Here is a 19,489-nt window from a genome sequence, read left to right as displayed (position 1 = left end):
GGGAAACCATTGGTAGATTGAGAGTAGAGGAGTAATCAGTTTGATTTATATTACTGTGGCTAATAGATAATAGACTAAATAACAGAGAGAGGGCACTGAAGTAGTGTGGCCATTTAGGAAAGTACTGTGTTGCTCCAGGCAGGAACAGGACTACGGTCATAGCTATGGAAGTGGTGAGAAGTGACATGACTTGGGATATATTTTGACAGTTGAGCCATTAGGATTTGTTGATTGAGTGACTATATGTGAGAGTAATCAAAGAGTCAAGGATGATTTCAATGTTCTTTTTGCATATGTGGCTAGAATGGTGTAAGATACCACCAAGTGAGAATTAGAAGATGAGGGAGAAGCAGATTTGGGCATCAAGAATTCTGTTTTGGGATTGAAAAAGCCTTTTAAGTAGACATACTCTGTAGTGATTTGGCTACAGGAATCTGGAGTTCAGGGTGAAAGAATATGTCTTGGCATCATTGGTGAATACCTGGTATTTAGAATCACTGTGGAATAAGTGTAATACAGAAAAAGTACCAAGACCAAGCCTGAAGAATTCTAAAATTAAGAAGTCAGGGCAACTGGAGGAAATAAGAAACAGCTCTGTGAGTGAGTTAGTGAGGTAAAACCAAGAAAGTCTGCTGATCTGAAAACTAAAATAAGATGATTCAAGGAAGGAGTAGTCAACCATGTCAAAAACAGCTGATAAATCAAGTAAGATGAGGATTGAGAATTTACTATGAACTCATCAGTGAGCAGTCAACGGAAGTCATGACAAGAATATTTTTGGTGGAGTGTGGGCACAAAATTCATTTAAAGGAAGTTCAGAAGGGAATTGGAAAAGAAAAAAAAAAGAATTGTAGGCAAATAATTGGGAGGATTTCCATGAGTTTTGCTCATAGGGGAGGAGAGAAATAAAGTAGTTGCTGGGGGAAGTGTTTTTTAAAGATTGGAGGAAATTCTATAAGATAAGAGCATAGTGATATAAATGCCCCTATTGAGAGGCAAGACTTGATACTACAGGCAAAAGAAGGTGTGTGTATATGTGTGTGTGTATAAGCTGGTTTTCAATACAGTCATCATTAAACAACAGGAAATTTAGTTTTTCCTAAGCATATTCAGATCATTGTTGCAAAAAAAAAGTTAGCCTTTCTTTCCCCAGCTCTAAATATTTAGGGAAACCTGCCAGTGTATCCACTCCCTCCTGTTTTTCACAGGAATTTCCTACTTCAATTGGAATATTTAGAAACAGTAAGAAGAGCTACATGTTTCCACAGGAGACTTTAATAATACTGTACTTTGTGTTTACATATCATATATCCTTGGTACTTCATAGCTCATTATCATTGTAAATTTACAAATCAGTGTATGAAAGCACAAGGCTTAGAAGCAACTATTTTCCTGTCCAACAGTAAGTTATTAATGCCAGGATTGGAACTCATAATTACTGACACATGTGATCCTACAACATCTAAAGATCATTTTCATAACATCAAATGAAGTGCTTAGTACGGAAAACATATAAATTATCAAATATCCTATTTATTCAAGATAATTTTAAGAATCATGAGGCTTTAATCATATAACCATATATAAATAACCATATTATATAACCATATTAAACCTCATAGTCCTACGTTAATATAAGTATAGATAAATGTATCATTTGATCAAAACTAATACTTAATATGAATCAGTAAATATATACATATATAATCCAATCAGTTTCACAAAGTAGAATATATTTCAATCAAAAAGTAAGCAAATATGTCAACATACTTAAAAATGTAAACTACTGCCTTAAAAATTTTTCACCAACATGCTGTTATCTAAAGGGTACAGATGCCATTAGTCAGACTTCTGTATATGTCAACAAGTCTCTCCTTACTGGGGTAAAAGCATCTATTGTCTGCTGATTCTATTATGAACATAAGCTACCCAGTTCGCCTGGCAGTACCAGCTGGGTTTTAATTCTGGTGCCTTGGGCCTTCATATGTCTGGGAGATTCTGTAAGATTTGTCTCAAAGAAGCACAGGCTACCATGTGGGCGTCTGAAGGAAGATTAGCAAGTGACTGAATCAGCTTCTTGACTATTGTCTTCAAACACTGGTGGGCAGCATTCAAATCTCTGTCAAACTGTTGTCCTTGAATTTGTAGAGCCAAATGACTGCAGATGTTTCTAAACTCAACACTATCCTGAAATAAACAGCAAACATAAGCAATTAGATAGGTTATGGGGACATTTCCATTCCCATCTCTTCCCATCACAGGACCTCAATTTTTCTCTGAGGGAACTACTCTCCTCCATCTTCAGCCTATGTGATTTGGCCAAAGCTGACTCCACCCACTCTACAACTCCAGGGATCAGCCAATTAGAGATGACCACCCTTCAATCATTTTGGCTTGGTCAGGAATGGACAGGTGACCTAACACAGAACAATAAGCTACAGTTCTAGAATGTCTTTTGGACTGGGAAAGAGAAGTTCTTTTTAACTGGGGCTTTTGGAAAGCATCCTGCCACCATAAGGGGAGAACCCACATGAGAAGGAAGTCAGTAGAGGAAAAAGAAAAAAAAAAAAGCAGAACCAAGGGATTAAAAGAAATCGATTCTAATTATATTATCTGAGTATATTGATCCAGCTATACTTGAAAAATAAGCCCCAGGATTTTTTGGTTATCTGAATCAATAAATATGCCTTTTTACTTCAGCCATTTGGAGTTGAGTTTCTGTTATTTGTTCATAACAGAGCTTTGAAGAATACACAAATAGCCTCTGTTCCTATTATTCCATACTCACAGTCTTCAAAATTCCAACACAGGATATGGTATATAATGAACATAGTGTCAAGAACTTTCCAATGCAAATTTAGAAAGAATAGTTCCCAGGTAGTTTAAAAGAATGAAATAACTAGATTTTTATTTCCCAAATGCTTCATATTCTAAAATCCATTGTATAGAAATGGTACACTAAAATTATTCCAATAAACAAACAAATAAAATTATTCCATACCAGAGATAATGTTGAATATATAATTTATTTTAAATACATGTAAATGCTCTTCACAGACTTCTGGTTTTGATAACATGGCACACTTATTTTCCCTAAAACCCTTTGAGGAAACTGAAGTCTAAATAAAATAGAGCAAATATCCTTTCTGGCATTGCAAGAAAACCATGAAAATCCCTAATGGACAGAGATAAAGAAAAAGTAGACTATTTTAGCTGCCCACCAATATTCATCAAAAAAAAGAAAGTTAATCTGGAGCTGGGTTTGGGGTGGAGGATAAAGTTGCCCCAAGAATGTGTAACTGTTGACCTTTGCTACCCAACAGCTAAAGCTGGGAGCTGCCCTCTGTACCAGATACATGTTCTGGGAACACTCATGCTAAGAAAGTGGCTTAAAAATTGGAACTGGGCTAAAATATCCATGGACACATGGTAAAAGCAAATAAAAGCCTATTCCATGGGGACAAGTCTACAACCCATGCCCCACAGTAGTATTCCCATAACACTTTGTCAAAGACAAACTCAGAATATGAAATTTAAAATATAACCCACCATGATATAGCAGATACCAATACAGGGCAGTATAAACTCCAAGTATTTGAGCTAGAAACTATAAAATATGTTTAAAGTGATTAAAAATATAAAAGAAGGAATCAGAAACACTTTAAGTAAAAACAGGCTTGGAAAAGAACCAAATACCATTTCTAGAAACTATTGTGACAAATTAAAAACTCAATAGACAATTTAGACACCTGAATAAATACATTCGAAATAAGGCATAGTAAACTAGATGATGAATATGAGAAAATTACTCAGAATGCAAGATAAAAAGCCAGACATGGGAAATATGTATGGAAAGTTAAATAACATGGATGATAGAAGAGAGGGTTGGGGGAGAAGAAGGGAAACAATAGTCAAAGAGAATAATGGATAAGAATTATTCAAAATTGATCCAAAACATGAATCCAGGATCATGAACATAGATTCAGGATATAAAATCAGCCTTGAACAGAATAAGTGAAATGAGATTCAAATCTAAACTTATTAAGGCAAAACTACTCTTAAAAGCAACTGGGCGCAGGGGGTAGGGGTGGAGTGGATGACCTTCAAGGGATGACAGGACAGACTGCCAACAGCCAAGCTACAAGGACCAAAACCTAGAAAAGAATGGGATAACTTTTCAAATAATTGTCAACATAGAATTTTTTTTAATTCAATAAAACTATTATTTAAATGTCAGGGTAAAATAAATATGCCTTCCTTTTAAAGGAAAACAGTAGTTACTACCTTCACTGTCATATTTTCCTAGAGATATAATTCAGATAGGGGACATTCATCTCAAAAGGAAAGAATGAGATGCAAGAAGCCACAGTGAACAAACAAACTTAAAAATATGATGTTCAAGAACTGATGTTCAAAACCAAAATTATAACCATTAACTTGGGACTTACAAAAACGAGATGGTTCCAAAATCCTGAATAGTAGTAACATGTAGGAGGGACTGGCATTCTAAGGCATTATACATATTCAGAAAGGTGATGAAGTTGATAAATTTCAGATATTTTAAGTATGCATGTGAGAAATGTAAGGCTTATCATTAAAGGATAGACGTAATATGTAAAACTTCAAAATCAGCAGATAAAAGGAAAATGAAAACTTAATTGATTCTGTTTTTAGAAGGTAAAAAGGAAGAAATATACAAACATAAATCAAGGTGAATAGAAAGCATTAAATCAGACACATTTTGAAATATGTGGTTACCAGATTAATTTTTTAAAAATCTATTGATAAATTATTTACAAGGAACACATTCAAAACTAAAAACACCTAAAGACTTAAAGTAAATGGATGCTAAAACATATACACAGCAAAGAAGAGTTGAAACAAAGCCAGGAAAATCATTATTAGGGATAAAATAAACTACAGTTAATAAAAGGACCTATTCCTCAAGAAGGATAACAGTTCTATACTTCGTGTGTGCCTAATATGATTATCTTAATTTACATCCAATCCACAAACATAAAAGCTGATTTCTACCCAGCTTACTCAGACACTGAAAAAAATCAAACAACAAAATGATCAACTTGGAGAGAAAAGACTAAAACACTAATCACAAGCTTGGTCCAATAAAGATAAGCAAATACAAATTTTCCCAAAGATATATGACTCTATTGTAATACACTAGAAGCAAATTCTCAACGAATATCTAGAAGTCTATATCATATAAATAATAATACAAATAAATGAGAAATCAATAACATAACTTTCCCAATACATACATGACTTAAAAATCTACTTCCAAATAATTCATGGATCAGTGAAAAAATAATTGAAATTTTAAAATACTTTATACTGAACAATTATGGAAATAGTATATCACAAATTTGGGGGATACACCTGCATTGAGAATGCCATAAAAGTAAAGAATAATCACTGAAAAATATGAGCTAAGAATTCAACTCAAGAACTTAGGACAAGAAAAAAAAAACAGATAATCCAAAAGAAAATGGAAGAACTAAAAGCTGAACTGAAGTTTGGAACTAGGGTTTTCTTCCTACTTCTATGTGGAAAGAGAAGCTATTCTTCTCCCTAACAAAAACTCTGTCACTTGGGTGAGAAGGACCTGGGTTTCTGGCAAAGTGTTTATTAGAGAACATTTTCTGGGAAACAGAACAAACATTCATCTGTTGAGTTTGGCCAACAATGGCAGCCGGACTCCAGTGTGAGTGAGGGGCTGGGACAGAAAGTTCAACACAACAAGCCACAGTTCCTTTACTCAAGCATTCACAGCCTACCATGCTTCTTGTTTTTTTCTTCCTATTTAAAGCATTCTTGCTTCCCCGCCTTTGCGTTTTGCTCATTTCTGCTCAGAAGGTATCAAGGAGTTACGTAGATAATCCGTCCCATAGTTCATGGAGTAACCTATGTTCCTACATATTGCTTGGGAATGGGAAAGTTGAGATGGAGTAATGCCTTCTGGACTACTACGCCAGATCCACATCAAGAGAAATTGTCTGCTTGCTTTACAGAAATAATCCAACTCTAAGTACAAAGTGGAAGGATCAAAGACAACATGCAAAGAGAAATTCAAAATTGAAGGAACCACTGAAATGTGCGCTGACGTGTGCCTATTAGCCAGTCTGCAAAGGCATTCATCACCCAAATAAGATTAAAATGCCTTAAAAATATGTTTGTGGGCCTAAAATCTGAAGTCAATTTCACGTTTACTGTAAAGAATCAAAGAAGGCATCATTTGGGGAAAATATACATATAATAAAATTCCACTGCTGGGCTGCACTGGTCCCTGAGGCCCTGGGTAAACTTCAGATCTCTGGCAAGCTTTGCAAAGTCTCTTTATTTTACCCTTTTAGTACAGTTTTTTAATCCTTTCTCAACAATATTAACAGTCAAAGAAAACAAATTAATAGGCACAGGCTTTCCATGGGACTCTTAAGCCTGGGGATGGAAAAATAAAACAGGTGGTTGCTTCTCTTCCTGGGGTCTGAAGGCTAACTGTGGATCCAGTGATCATGGCCTCCAGCCAAACCTCTACTGATTCTGTTGTATAGATGGGGGCCAAAAATCACAGCATTGAGACAGTGGCATATTGAATGGCTCATGGACTTTCAGTAGAAAATCCCATGATCGATGCTCATGATGATTTCATATTTGCTGCTTTCCATTCAATGACAGGACACATCCACCCAGCAGCTTTTATTTAGCAAGTCCCAGATGCTTTCAGAAATGATGTCATACCCTTCACAGGGTTTTGAGTACGTTGCCAGCATTAGAACGCTCTGACTGAGCAATCTAAAGACAGGTTTTGGAACGTCTAAAGCCTTGTATAATTTCAGACTGTGGATATGAAATGTGTTGGTTGTTACAGTGCTTCAAACTGATAGGCGACATTTACATTTTATAGTGACTCAACTCATCTACTGGGGTAATGGCCTCAGACTCAGTTAATGAAACAAATACATTTATTTCAAACATGTGAAGTCTCCACTACATGATTGAACACACTGGGTAAAAAGCAGTAAGACATGGGTACCTAGTCTATAAAAAGCTGATAACCTAGTAGGAGCATTGAGACACAAGAGCATATATCTAAATGTCCAGTGAAAGGGGATGGGGGCTATGGTAAAAACACAAAGACCCAACCCTACAGAAAACCAGACATTTATAGACTCATAATCCAAGCACTGTAGAATTCTCATACAAAGCCCTTTCTGACGTGTGAATCCTTTCTGGAGCACACCTGGTGTCACACTGTTTGCCACACAGGAGAAACCCATGTGCTTAGGAGGCAACCCTTAGCTCTAATTTCAAGAACATTTTTTTCCCCTTAATTCTTAGCTGAAATCTGCCCTGTAGTAGACAGAATAATGGCCTCCTGAAGATGTCCATGTCCTAATCTCCAAAAGCTGTGAGCATGTTATTCTATACAGCAAAAAGGATTTTCTAGATGTTAGTTAGGATGGCAGCCCTCCAGGCACCTGCAAAGACCCCTGGAATGCTGGGATTTCCCCTTCATGAGCACTGGACTTGCCATCAGAGCCCTGGTTCTGTCCCTTTGACAGGCCACCTGTGGACAAGACATCTTTTTTAATCTCTGAAAAATTCAGTTCTCTAATGTATAAGGTAGAAACAAATAGCTACCACACAAAGAGATTTTGAAGGTCAAATAAGCTCATGGTCATGCAAACCCTGAATTTATAAGGCACTCCATTCATCTAAGGTTGTGCATAAAGTACTCCTCTAGATGGGAGGTCGGTAACAAGGAGAGAGGAGGAAGGAAGGACAGAAAATTACAGAACAAAATGCTCTATAGAAGCTAAGAACCTAATTGGTGAGATGAAACTATCTAAGCTGTTCAGTAGTAGAGAGGTCACACAGAATAAGATTAAGGCACAAAGAAGAGTGCTTGAGCACACGTCATATCCACTAGAATGACTACTGTTGAAAAAATCCTGAAAATCACCAGTGTTAGTGAAGATGTGGAGAAACTGGGCCCTTGTGTGCTGCCAGTGGAAATCTAAAATCATGCAGCCACTACGGAAAACAGCATAAAGACTCCTCAAAAAAATTAAAAATGCAATTACCATGTGATCCAGCAACTCCACTTCCAGAATACATATTCAAAAAGATTCAAATCAGGATTTCAAAGAGATATTTGCACACCCATGTTCACAGCAGCACTATATACAGTAGCCAAGAAGTTAGAGCAGCTCAGGGGTCCCCTGACAAATGAATGAATGAACAAACCATGGTATATACATAGAATGAAATACTATTTAGCCTTAAAGAGGGAGGAAATCCTGAGACGTGCTCCAACATGAAAGAACCTTGAGAACATTACGCTCTCGGAAATAACCCAGACACAGAAAGATAAACGCCGTATGATTCCACTTACATGCAATATTTAGAGTCGTCAAACTCACACAGAAACAGAGAGAAGAATGGTGGCTGCCAGAGGTGAGGAGAAGTGTAATGGGGATTTGTTGCTTAATATGTACAGAGTTTCAGATTTACAAGATGAAAAAATTATGGAGATTGGTTGCACAATAATCTGAATGTTCTTGATACTGCTAAACTATACACTAAAAATAGTCAAATTTGGGTTATGCCCCTTTTTTAACCCCAATTTAAAAAAAAAAAAAAGTGGTCAAGAGCATCAGAATGCTGTCGGCCTTTGCAGAAGGGGATGGGGGTTAGGATGAGGCATCCAGGAAAGCTGTACAGATGTTCCAAGACAGCTGGCGCCAGGGAATGCAGTCTTTGCCTTTCAGGGAAGAGATGGCCCTCACAATTAGAGAACGAATAACACAGCAAAGGCCTGAAGTCAAGTAGGGGCTGGGACTGGAAGAAGTCCAGACTGAAAAGAACAGAGCTTTGTGCTGGGAACCAGCACACAAACTAATGTGGGAGCCTTGAGTGCCACAATGAAGTCCCTGGGCACTTCCAAACATGGAGAGCACATGGCAAGCCAGCATTTTAAAAAACACTGGTCTGGCCCAACCTGCTAGGTGCAGGATCCAAGGCCAGGCTTCTGATCTATCTAGGGTCACTCAAGATTCACAACCATCCATGAATGACTGATGAAGAAATGTGACTGAGAGAGATGAATCAATGTACCGAAGTCACACAGCAAATGAGGGGTACCTTTTTTTATTATTTATTTATTTATTTATTATTTTTCTAAAATAAAGAAAAAATTGCTCTTTTCCCCCTAAACTAAAAGGCAACCTTCAGAATGGGAGAAGACATTTGTAAATGGCTTATTTGATAAAGAGTTAATATCCAAAATCTATAAAGAATTTATCAAACTCAACACCCCAAAACCAAAAAATCCAGGTAAGAAATGGGCAGAAGACATGGAGAGACATACAGATGGCTAACATACACATGAAAAATGCTCAACATCATTTGGCTTCAGGGAAATGCAAATCAAAACTACAATGAGATATCACCTTATGCCTGTCATTACGGCTAAAAGTAACAACAACAGGAAACAAGAGATGTTAACAAGATAGAAAGGGTTGGGAATGCAAGCTGGTACTGCCACTCTGGAAAACAGTATGGATTTTCCTCAAAAAGTTAAAAATAGTGCTACCCTACAATCCAGCAAGGGTGCTAGTGAATCCTAAAGAATCCTCTCTTCCCAAACTCAAATGTTCATCAAGACCCACCCCAAATTAGAAACCGGGCTGGGTACTATGATGACGTGGAGAGCAGAGCCTGCTACCCATAGTGGGAGACAGACTGGGGAACTGAAATTACGGAGCCTCAGATGTCCTCGGGGGATGAGCGGGGATACCATGCCGGCGAGCAGGGAGGCACCAAACTAGCTTTGAGATGGAACAAAAATGTCTACAAATGAATGTTTCTTTTTTGGCCCTATATTCACACTATTTTTCTTAAGGTTAACTGAGTGTTAACAAAGCTCCAGTTGGCATTGGTCACATCCAAATTGAGATTGGTCTGTTGGCCCATCCCACTTCGCTGCAACATAATTGAGAGGGTTTGGCTGTCTGGAAGATATTCAAGGCATGGAAACTTCTACCTCCCATGTCAAGCCAATTCCGAGCTAATCAGCGACCCCCCTAGCTGGAGCTCTCTCTTCCTCCACTCTGTTCTCTCCTGCCCAGCATACGGGAGGTCTCTTAGAAAAACTGCCACACTTGCACTTTTCTGCATTATGCTTTGTGTTTATTAGGAATGCACACATCTGGAATCCTTGAGCGACTGCAAATGCACCTGCAAAGTCCAAAAGGGAAGAAAAGCTAAGGCTTTTTTTAGCTTTGTACTGAAAATAAACACTCCCATCAAAACTGAAGTCTTGAAGGCAAAAAGAATCTGGCTTTGACAGTCAGTTTCAAAGCCTATTTTCTGAAACCAACACCAGCGGATAATAAAGTCAAAAATACAATATGACTTTATGCAGATAACTTTTAAAGAATCCACAAGGAAGATTTTTAGTTTTTTTTTCCTTCCTCATCACCTTCAAAATCACTTCTCCATCTATATAAACTATAAATCAGCTCATATCCCCTTCACCACTGTCTTTAAAATAAGTTGGTTCTTTTCAAGACAGTCACATCTCAAGCTACAGTCTCTTGCAATGGCTTCCACAAACTTGTTTCTTCTCACATTGTCCTTTCTAGTTGGCCCTGAATGCCCAATGTCCCCTATGGAGAGCACTGAAGAAAGGTCTTTCCCCAGCTTTTGTGGTGGGGGCCTCCTGACCTTAATGAACTTCAGCAGACCACTCTCCACTAAAGGTGCCAAGTGCTGGGACATACGAAGGAGAACAGAGTCGTTCCCCAGACCCATCATCCACCCCCATACTGGATATGTCCATAAAATTGGAAAGCCATTTCTCTATGTAGAGGGATGGTGTGAAAACCATGCTAGCAGAAATAGCATACTACACAAATTGTCCCCTTGGTTCATCAGCATCTGGCTTTGAACTACAAATTCATAGGGCCCAGAGGAGCCCCCAGTGGCCTGAACCCACAGTCAATCTCAAATAGATATGTAACTGTGTGTTAATAAAACACTCAATGAAGAACCAAAGTATCTGCCAGTCACCATAAAAAGTCTATCGTCCACAGGAAATTAAACATTTTTACTTGTGGTGTACCCAGTGCAAACGCTCACAAGGAACTAAGATTCCTTATGCATTTGCTTTGGGTATGGTACCATTTTCATTAGAAAAGTCCAGTTACTAAGAGCTTTGTGATGGATACAAGTTCTTGATTCAGGTATGCACACAAGGCAAACCCTAAAATTATAGAACAAAGCACGGCAGCATTTCCATCAAGATGTTAAACATAGCAGGTTTGTTTTAGGGCCTTCCTGAGATATCTTTCCCCAAATTCTCATTTTGGCAATTGTACATGTACTGATTTTCCTATCACTCACGTTATGAGCAAGGACAAAGCTGTAATGAAGCTATTAAAAGAGTAGTCACTGGGCCTTTTTTTGTCCCAGAACACCACGATTTTATCCCAAATGAAGAGCAATTCCCTGTCTATGCTATAATCATGTAGCTCTGAGCATTTATTCCTTCAATAGTTTGTAAGTAATTTTTAAAGACACAATTCCCAAATTTGCAGAAACTGGCTTCACACTCACGTTAATGGGGAAAAAAAAGCACTCATCACCAACGTCTTCCTCTGAGTGACCCAATGTTCACACTTGCAATTTGCAAAGAGCATTAGCAGTGACCATGAAGCCAAAGCCAGTGATTTTATAACCCCCACGCTTGGTATGTAGAATGAGAAAACCAGCAAGGACCACGGAACGTGATAGAATAACTGGCACCAGATCAGCTAATTGAAATGGGTGAACTCACAGGCAAGTTTAATCTATAATAGCAGGAAAGTTCTCCTGCCTCTGAAAGTTGGCATCAGCCATAGTTTCCATGAAACTTGCACCAGAGCAGAACTCTTGGAAACTATAAATGTTTTTGACTCTCAAAGGAAGACAGAAAAAATCAGAGTGACTTCATAATTGGCTTGGTTAATGGTGTCTGTGTGAGTTGGTCATTTTCAGCAGTTCTTAAAATCCTGGACTGGCTTCTGTCTGGTCCTCTGCATGTTTCTATGCTCCCTTTGAGTGGTGAGTGCCTAAGGCATTCTTGATAGTTATTACTAGTCGAATAATGATTTCCTACATTCACCTGGTGCTTTGGGTCACTATGTAAAGTGGCCCTCATATAAAGAGACACACAAATCACCCATATAATGGATTAAATTGTGTCCCCCCACCCCCACAAAAAAAAAAAAAGTGTGTTGAAACATAACCCAGTGTGACTGTATTGGAAAAAGGACCTTTAGGGAGGTAATTAAGGTTGTATGAGGTCATAAGGGTGGGACCTACTCCAGTAGGATTGGTGTCCTTGTAAGAAGAGAGAGATATATCCAATATCTCTCCCTCTCTCTAACCAGGTACAGAGGAAAAAGCCATTCAAGACATAGTGGGAAGGCGTCAGTCTGCGAGCCAGGAAGAAAGACCTTACCAGAAACCAAATTTTTGATCTTCAGCTTTCCAGCCTTCAGAACAATGAGAAAATAAATGTTTGTGGCTTAAGCCACCTGGTCTATGGCATGCTGTCATAGCAGCCCAAGCTGACCAAGATATCCAGTCTACAAGGTGATTCTTGCACCCCAAGCAGTGTGCAGTGCACAGCATATCCAACCCGCTGTACACACTTATGGACTTTATTTCTGCATGATGGTCATCTCACCTCTCTAATCCAGCACTGTGATATGACAGAAAAAAAAAAAGAAAAAAAGGCAAAACCATGTTTGAGCCATGGGCCATCACTTCCCAGCTGTGAGATCTTTAGCAAAATCCTAAATTCCTCTGAGTCTCAGTCTCCTTCTATAATAAATGTTTGTCTAGCAGGTTATTAACTCTAGCCTCTCCAACAAATTTAACAAGACTCAGGATTATGAAGTATTTTTTTATCCACTATAAAAAAGCTCACTTCATGCATGTTTTGAATGTATGATAATCTCTAAATATTCAAAAAGAATATTAAGTGTCGGTTTCTTCAAAAAAGAGTAAAATACTATAAAAATATCCATCAGTATTGTGCTGAGAGTTTCTCTGCCTCCATGCCTGAAAATTTCACTTCCTTAAGCCTCAGTGGCTTGATCAGCAAGTCATTCAGTGGCAGCATCTCTAAGTCAGTCATCAGGTATGGGCTAAAGCTGACCTCTGGATAGTGGAGACTTCTTGGAAATCTCCTTGGGTCATCCTAACTCTGCCTTTGTCAACAGACTCAGAAAAGTAAATAGAGTCCGTGGGCTAGATCCATCAATATCAAGGCTGGAACTCACAATAATAATAGTCAATGAGAACATGAGACATAAACTTGTTAATAATTATAATAATAATAATGATAAATTTCAAAGGTATTGAGAGTTTGTATGGGCAGCCACTAGCTAAGTCTTCATGTGCATTATCCTAATAACCCTATAAGGTTAGATACCTCTATCTCCACTTTAAGGAAAGGAGACTGAGGCACAGGAAGGCTGAATAATTTTCCCAAGGGCCTACAGCAGCAAGTGGCATAGTAGGTTTGAAAGGCTTCACAGGACCAGATCACTGAGCTGTCCTGCACTGTCTTTACTTTGGGTCCCTAATGCCTTTCATTTGGGCCGAGGGCTTTAGTTCAAGTGAGTCCCCCTCCTCTCTGTGGCAACTAACACTGTGGGAGGGAACTGATGTTAGAGGGATGTTTCCACACACTTCCAAGTGATACACAGGTGTTATTTCCATTAGCACAACTCTCCCGAAATCCTTCTGTGTATAAAATCAATCCACATGTTCTTAATTTAAAAATAAAGAAAACAAGAAAAAAATTGGAGAAGACACACACAAATGGCAAAATAAATGACAAATCCTTGTTTTTGGATTGAAAGAATTAATATATATTTTTAATATTGTTGAAATATCCACACTACTCAAAGCAATCTATAGGTTCTGTGCAATACCTATCAAAATTCCAATGGCATACTTCAAAGAAGTTAGAACAGTCATTCTAAAATGTGTGTGGAACTACAAAGGACCCCAAATAGCCAAAGCAACATTGAAAATAACAAAGCTGAAAGTACGATGCTCCCTGCTTTCAAGATATACTACAAAGCTACAGTAACCCAAGCAGGATGATACTGATACAAAAACAAACACACAAACCAGATTGGAACAGAATTAAGAGCCCAGAAGTAAATCTACACAGATATAGACAATTAATCTATGACAAAGGAGCCAAGGATATACAATGGAGAAAGGACAGTCTCTTCAATAAACGATAATGAGAATACTTATCAGCCACAGGCAAAAGAATGAAACTGGACCACTATCTTACACTACACATAAAAATTAACTCAAATTGTATTAAGGACTTGAATCTAAGACCTAAAACCATAAAATTCCTAGGGGGAAAAAGAACATAGGCAGTAAATTCCTCAACATCAGTCTTAGGAACATCTTTGCAGATCTGACTCTAAAGGCAATGGAAAGAAAAGCAAAATAAACAAACATGACTACATCAAACTAATGAGATTCTGCAGGGCACCGGAAACCATCACCAGAATGAATCAGCAACCTATTGAACGGGAAAAGATATTTGTAACTGAATATCTCACAAGGGGTTAATATCCAAATACATAAAAAGAACTCCTACAACTCAAAGACATAAAAAATAAACTACTGGTTAAAAAATGTGCAGAGCATGTGAACAGACATTTCTTCAAAGAAAACATACAGATGGCCAACAGGCACATGAAAAAGATGCTCAACATCACTAATTACTAGAGAAATGCAAGTCAAAACCACAATGAGACCCCTCCTAACGCCTGTTATAATTGCTGCTATCAAAGAGAAAAGAAAGAACAAGTGTTGGTCAGAGTGTGGAAAAAAGGAACCCTTGGGCACTGTGAGTGGGATTGTAAATCAGTGCAGACACTATGGAAAACAGTATGGGATTCCTCAAAAAATTAAGAACAGAACTACTGCATGACTTAGCTATTCCACTTCTGTGTATTTATCCAAAAAATTTGAAAACACTAATTTGAAAAGATATATGCACCCCTGTGTTTATTGCAACATTATGTACAATAGCCAAGATATGGAAGCAACCTAAATGTCCAGCGATAGATAAAGGGAAAAAGAGGTGAGATAGATAGATACACACACACACAATGGAATATTACTTAGCCATAAATAAAGAATAAATTCTTGCCATTTGCAACAGCATGGATGGACCTTAAGGGTACTATGCTAAGTGACGTCAGTCAGACAGAGGAGGGCAAACACTAAATGATTTCACTCATACGTGAAATCTAAAAGATGAAACAAATGAACAAATAAAATAAAACAAAGACAAAGTCATAGATATGGAGAACAGACTAGTGGTTCCCAGAGGAGAAAGGGGTTGAGGCATGGCTGAAATGGGTGAAGGTAATCAACGGTATGCTGATGGATGGTCACTAGACTTATGGTGGTACACTTTGTAGCATATGCAAAAGTCAATTTAACACTAGTAATAATGAAGCCAGGTCAGCATAACCAGCCCCCTGAAAAGACAGACAACTGTGTCCTTAAGTCTAAGTTCTTTGTAATCACTCCTTTACAACCAAAGATACTACTTTTTTCTCCAAACTAAAAACCAAGCAAAATTCTGAGATGTTGGCCAGGAGACAAATCATCCAAAGAAACCTCTCCCTTCTGAAAACACAGGCTGTTCTCAGGAGCCCTCAGAACCCATTACTCCTCTGCAGGTGACCAGCAGACTCCAATAGGATGGCTACTTTGGGTTGGGGGTTGAGGGGACCAAACAGCATTTCTCTATTAGAAACAAGAAAGAAGATGAGTAGAAGTGAGATTTTTTTAGGTAGAGAGGAAGATATTTGTGTCTGATGGCCTCTATTTTCTCAGAAGAGGAATGAACCAGTTGAGGTTTGGATAAAGAACGCTTGAGAAGGGTGGAAAATGTTGAGGACAAAAAGTCAAGTAGGAAGCATCAGAAGAATGACCAAGTAGAAGGGACGGTGGCATGAAACTCGAGTGGCATAGTTTATAGGCCAGAGCAGAGAGCCCCAGTGCACTTGAGCTGGGCTGGGCCCTCGGACAGTGGTCTCCAAGCTGACCCCCAGACTGCATCCTCACCTGCTGTGACTTATCTAGGGTCACGTCCATGCCTCAGTCATTTCAAGGGTTACCTTTGCCTGCAAGAAAATTCAAGGCCCTCTGCATGACACACAGACCTTTCTTGCCATCAGACCCCACTTACCTGTCCATCATCCTGTTAAAGTTTCTGCCATAATGAACTAATTTTAGTTCCCCCAAAGCCCAAGTTTTTTCATTTCTTCTGGGCCTTAGATCACACAGCTCCCCTGACGTGATTTTTCCCTTTTATGCCTGTGGGGCAAATATTAATTTTTTTTTTAAGATTACTTCCTCCAAGAAGCCTACCGAGATCACCTAAGGTAAAGCCGATCACTCAGTCTCTCCTTCTGCCAACCTACTTGTGCCTTGTATATGCCCCAACATCAGACAACCCTTCCTATTTCAGCAATTCTAAGATGCACACTTTTTCACGTTTCCAAAATCTCTGATGTGATCTTACAATAGATGGTGCATCATAGTTCATTTGGTAGGATTTTTTATTTCTTCATGGTACAAAAAAAGGTCATTCTACACACAAGCATTAGTGAAATGCAGCTTCAGTTTTTAACTTCCTAATGTAAGTGGGGAAGTGCTTCGCATTTGGAGGCAATCTTATTTCCCCTCCCCCAACACACATTTGGGAATATTGGGTTGTATCAGTTTGTTGGGGAGGGGGGAGTAAGGTTTCTGGCATCTCCCGGGTTGAGGCCAAGGATGTTGCTAAACATCCTATAACACACAGGACAGCCCCACAATTATCCAGCCCAAAATGTCAGTATCAGGTGATTGAGAAGCCATTGTATTAGAGTAACAATACTTATTTGGCTGTATCATTTGCTTGATCATATTTAATTTCAGATCAACCTTTTACAGTGTCTAGTAACCTAAAAACACAGCAGTTTTTTTCCAAACCTTGACTTAAAGAGCAAGAATAGCAACTCTGGGGAACCCCCCTAAGTTTTCTTCATCACTCCCACCCATTTCCTTCTGCTGGCCTCCCAAGGGGAAGGTAGGAAGCAAAATTGGAAAGCCAGAAGATCCCAAAGACATTGTGACCGTAAACCAATTAGGTTAGTCAATGACAAAGCAGACACTGGATCCCAAGATCTGCAGATTTCCCTAGTCCCACCTGGCCGGGGAGGTAGCTGTTCTGCTCCCTGGCTAGGCTGAGGAACAAAGTTTGGTACCATGAGAGGAAACGTGCCCTACAAACACAAGCTGCTCGACTTAGCAGGAGTTTAGCATTAGTATTCATGCTTCAACACCCAGGCCGCACCGGGCTCTCACCCCACTTTTATGACAATTTAGGTTGACTCCGTAAAGGCCTCTGAACTCTGTGGGGAATTGGGTTTCTGCAAAAAAAAAGTTTGATTCTTAAGTGTGAAGGAACTTGAAATAAATTTAGGTGATTTTTTTCACACAAAAGGCAGAGGGGACTTAATACATGCATTTAAAAGCTCTGGAGTAAGGGTTATTAACTTGGAAGGGGAAAGCAGGGGCAGCTGTCTTCCACCCCTAGAAGCTGCACATGTGGAAAGGGCCTTGGGCTGGAGCAGGAGGCTGATTTATGTGAGAGAGAGAGAAAGGAGTTCCGAAGGAAGGTTTTTGGCAAGGCCTCCCTGCGTTTCAGTTCCACAGCCAGGTGGGCCCCAGGTGGGCCCCTCAGTTCCTGGACTCAAGTCCCAGGGGTGTCACCTCCCCCCTTCCCTCTCACAGAGGCGGAATCCCTGTGGATGGCCCCGCTTTGCAACGGGTGGCCCCTCCCGGCTTCATCCCTTCATTCCGGCCCCGCAGCCCCGCCCTGTGGCGGGATCCTGCGCTGGAGCGGGGTGCTGGAGGCCAGACTCACCTTCAGATGGATGAGGAAGGACCGCTCCTGCTGGAGGGGGCCCAGCAGCGTCTGCTCCACGCTGACCAGCTCAGAGGTCGAGTCCACCACGCGGGCCAGCGCACTGCGCATCGCCATCTGGGCCAGGGTGCAGGGCACCCGACCCCTGGGAAAGGGCAGCAGCTCCGCGCCCCCCTCGGCGCCTCGCACCACTTCCACTTCTGGGGAACTTGCCTGAGCCCCAGACCCGCCATTCCTGACCCCCCGCGCCCCGCCCCCCTCTTGGCGCCCAGGCCCCGGCCGGGCCAGCCGCGGGCCTTTGCGATGCCCTGGGGCGGCGGACACGTGGTCTGGATCCTGCGGGTTCCCCGGGTCGCCCGGACCGTCCCCCCAGCCCCACTCCTGCTGCAGCAGCTGCAGAGTCTGCAGAGCCACCATTTGGTGGCTGATAGAGGCCACTAAGGGCGCCAGGCTAGCCATCGCCTCTGCCGGCGGTTCGGCGCGCCCGGCGGGCAGGTGCAGCAGTGAGTAAGAGAGGCGGGGGCTTTGGGGGTCGCCAAGGTCACATTTCTCGGCATTCTTGCCTTTCGAGGGTGGGGCTGGCCCCGCCCCAGGCCCGCAGGAGATGGCCTGCGCTGGCCCCTGAATTCTTAGTACGAAAGGGCGCGTCGGGACCCAAGACTGCCTGAGGCTGGGCTCCTTGTGCGCTCGAAAATCCCCCAAATGCTGAGCGCGGGTTCTTTCTCTTCTCCAGGACTTCAATGGGAAAACGTGCGGCTTGGTGCAGATGCATCCGTCCGCAGGGATACCCCGCCCCCATCTGCTTTGAAGGATGCCTGTCAGTGACCATTCGTGCCCTGGGTACTGAGGGTGGCAGGTAAGAGAACCACCCTAAGCAAGGGTGCCAAGAGCCAGAGAAAGCTCACAAAAGGTAGACCGTGTCCCCATCCCCTCCTCCACCCCTTTCCCAATCCTGGGAGAATTTTCAGGAACTTCTTGGAGTAACCTTCAAGGCCCCCTGTCCCCCAAACTTGTGTAACTTGTGTATATGGACGTTCTACTCTTCTCTGCTTTGCTCATGCCACAGACACTCAGGGACTCTGATGGCTAAGGAGGCATCAGGGCACAGCTAGGGTAGGACACACTTCGGCTCCCTGCCAAGGTGACTCGGGAAGTGAGGGTTTGGCATTGCCCAGAGGAGGAGCCCAAATGGCTTTGTGTGAAACTCCCCAAGGACATGGGCAGCGGGAGTTTGAAGCTAAATCCTTTTAGGAGCCATGAACCCAGGGACAGCTGTACAAATAGTTGCTGCTTTTAATTAAACCTAACTTCGCTGCTTCCTTGACTCAGGAGAGAAGACTGGGAAATTTACGCTTTGATAGACTGGAAACTATTGGTGTGTGATTACATTTTATATATATTTTTAAAAAGCAGCACACAGTTGAGGAGAATGGTATGGAGGAGTGTTACAGAGTAGCCTGG

The 19,489-nt window shown here is 40.7% G+C and overlaps 1 protein-coding gene across 1 annotated transcript; it reads right to left on the bottom strand.

Moving 5' to 3' along the window:
* Window positions 1-816: 816 nt before the first annotated feature.
* On the bottom strand, window positions 817-18,803 carry DLEU7 (deleted in lymphocytic leukemia 7). Its single transcript, XM_045080618.1, has 2 exons — window positions 18,029-18,803; window positions 817-2,187 (listed from the first exon to the last, which is right to left on the bottom strand). Exons 1-2 carry the CDS (start codon window positions 18,485-18,487, stop codon window positions 1,981-1,983), a joined length of 666 nt encoding a protein of 221 aa, XP_044936553.1. The 5' UTR covers window positions 18,488-18,803; the 3' UTR covers window positions 817-1,980.
* Between the last annotated feature and the right edge of the window lie 686 nt (window positions 18,804-19,489).

This window comes from Mustela putorius, unplaced genomic scaffold, assembly GCF_011764305.1.
Source record: "Mustela putorius furo isolate JIRA1106 unplaced genomic scaffold, ASM1176430v1.1 tig00000461_pilon_pilon_pilon, whole genome shotgun sequence".
Lineage (NCBI taxonomy): Eukaryota > Metazoa > Chordata > Mammalia > Carnivora > Mustelidae > Mustela > Mustela putorius.
The sequence above is the reverse complement of the archived record's forward strand: the minus strand, read 5'-3'. Positions and strand labels throughout refer to the sequence as shown.

Bases quoted from the DNA above. Each gene is read 5' to 3' on its own strand.
- DLEU7 (XM_045080618.1), bottom strand. From the start codon at position 18,487: ATGGCTAGCCTGGCGCCCTTAGTGGCCTCTATCAGCCACCAAATGGTG. The intron at 2,188-18,028 runs GTGAGTCTGGCC...TGTTTATTTCAG, and splicing joins CCTTCCTCATCCATCTGAAG to GATAGTGTTGAGTTTAGAAA.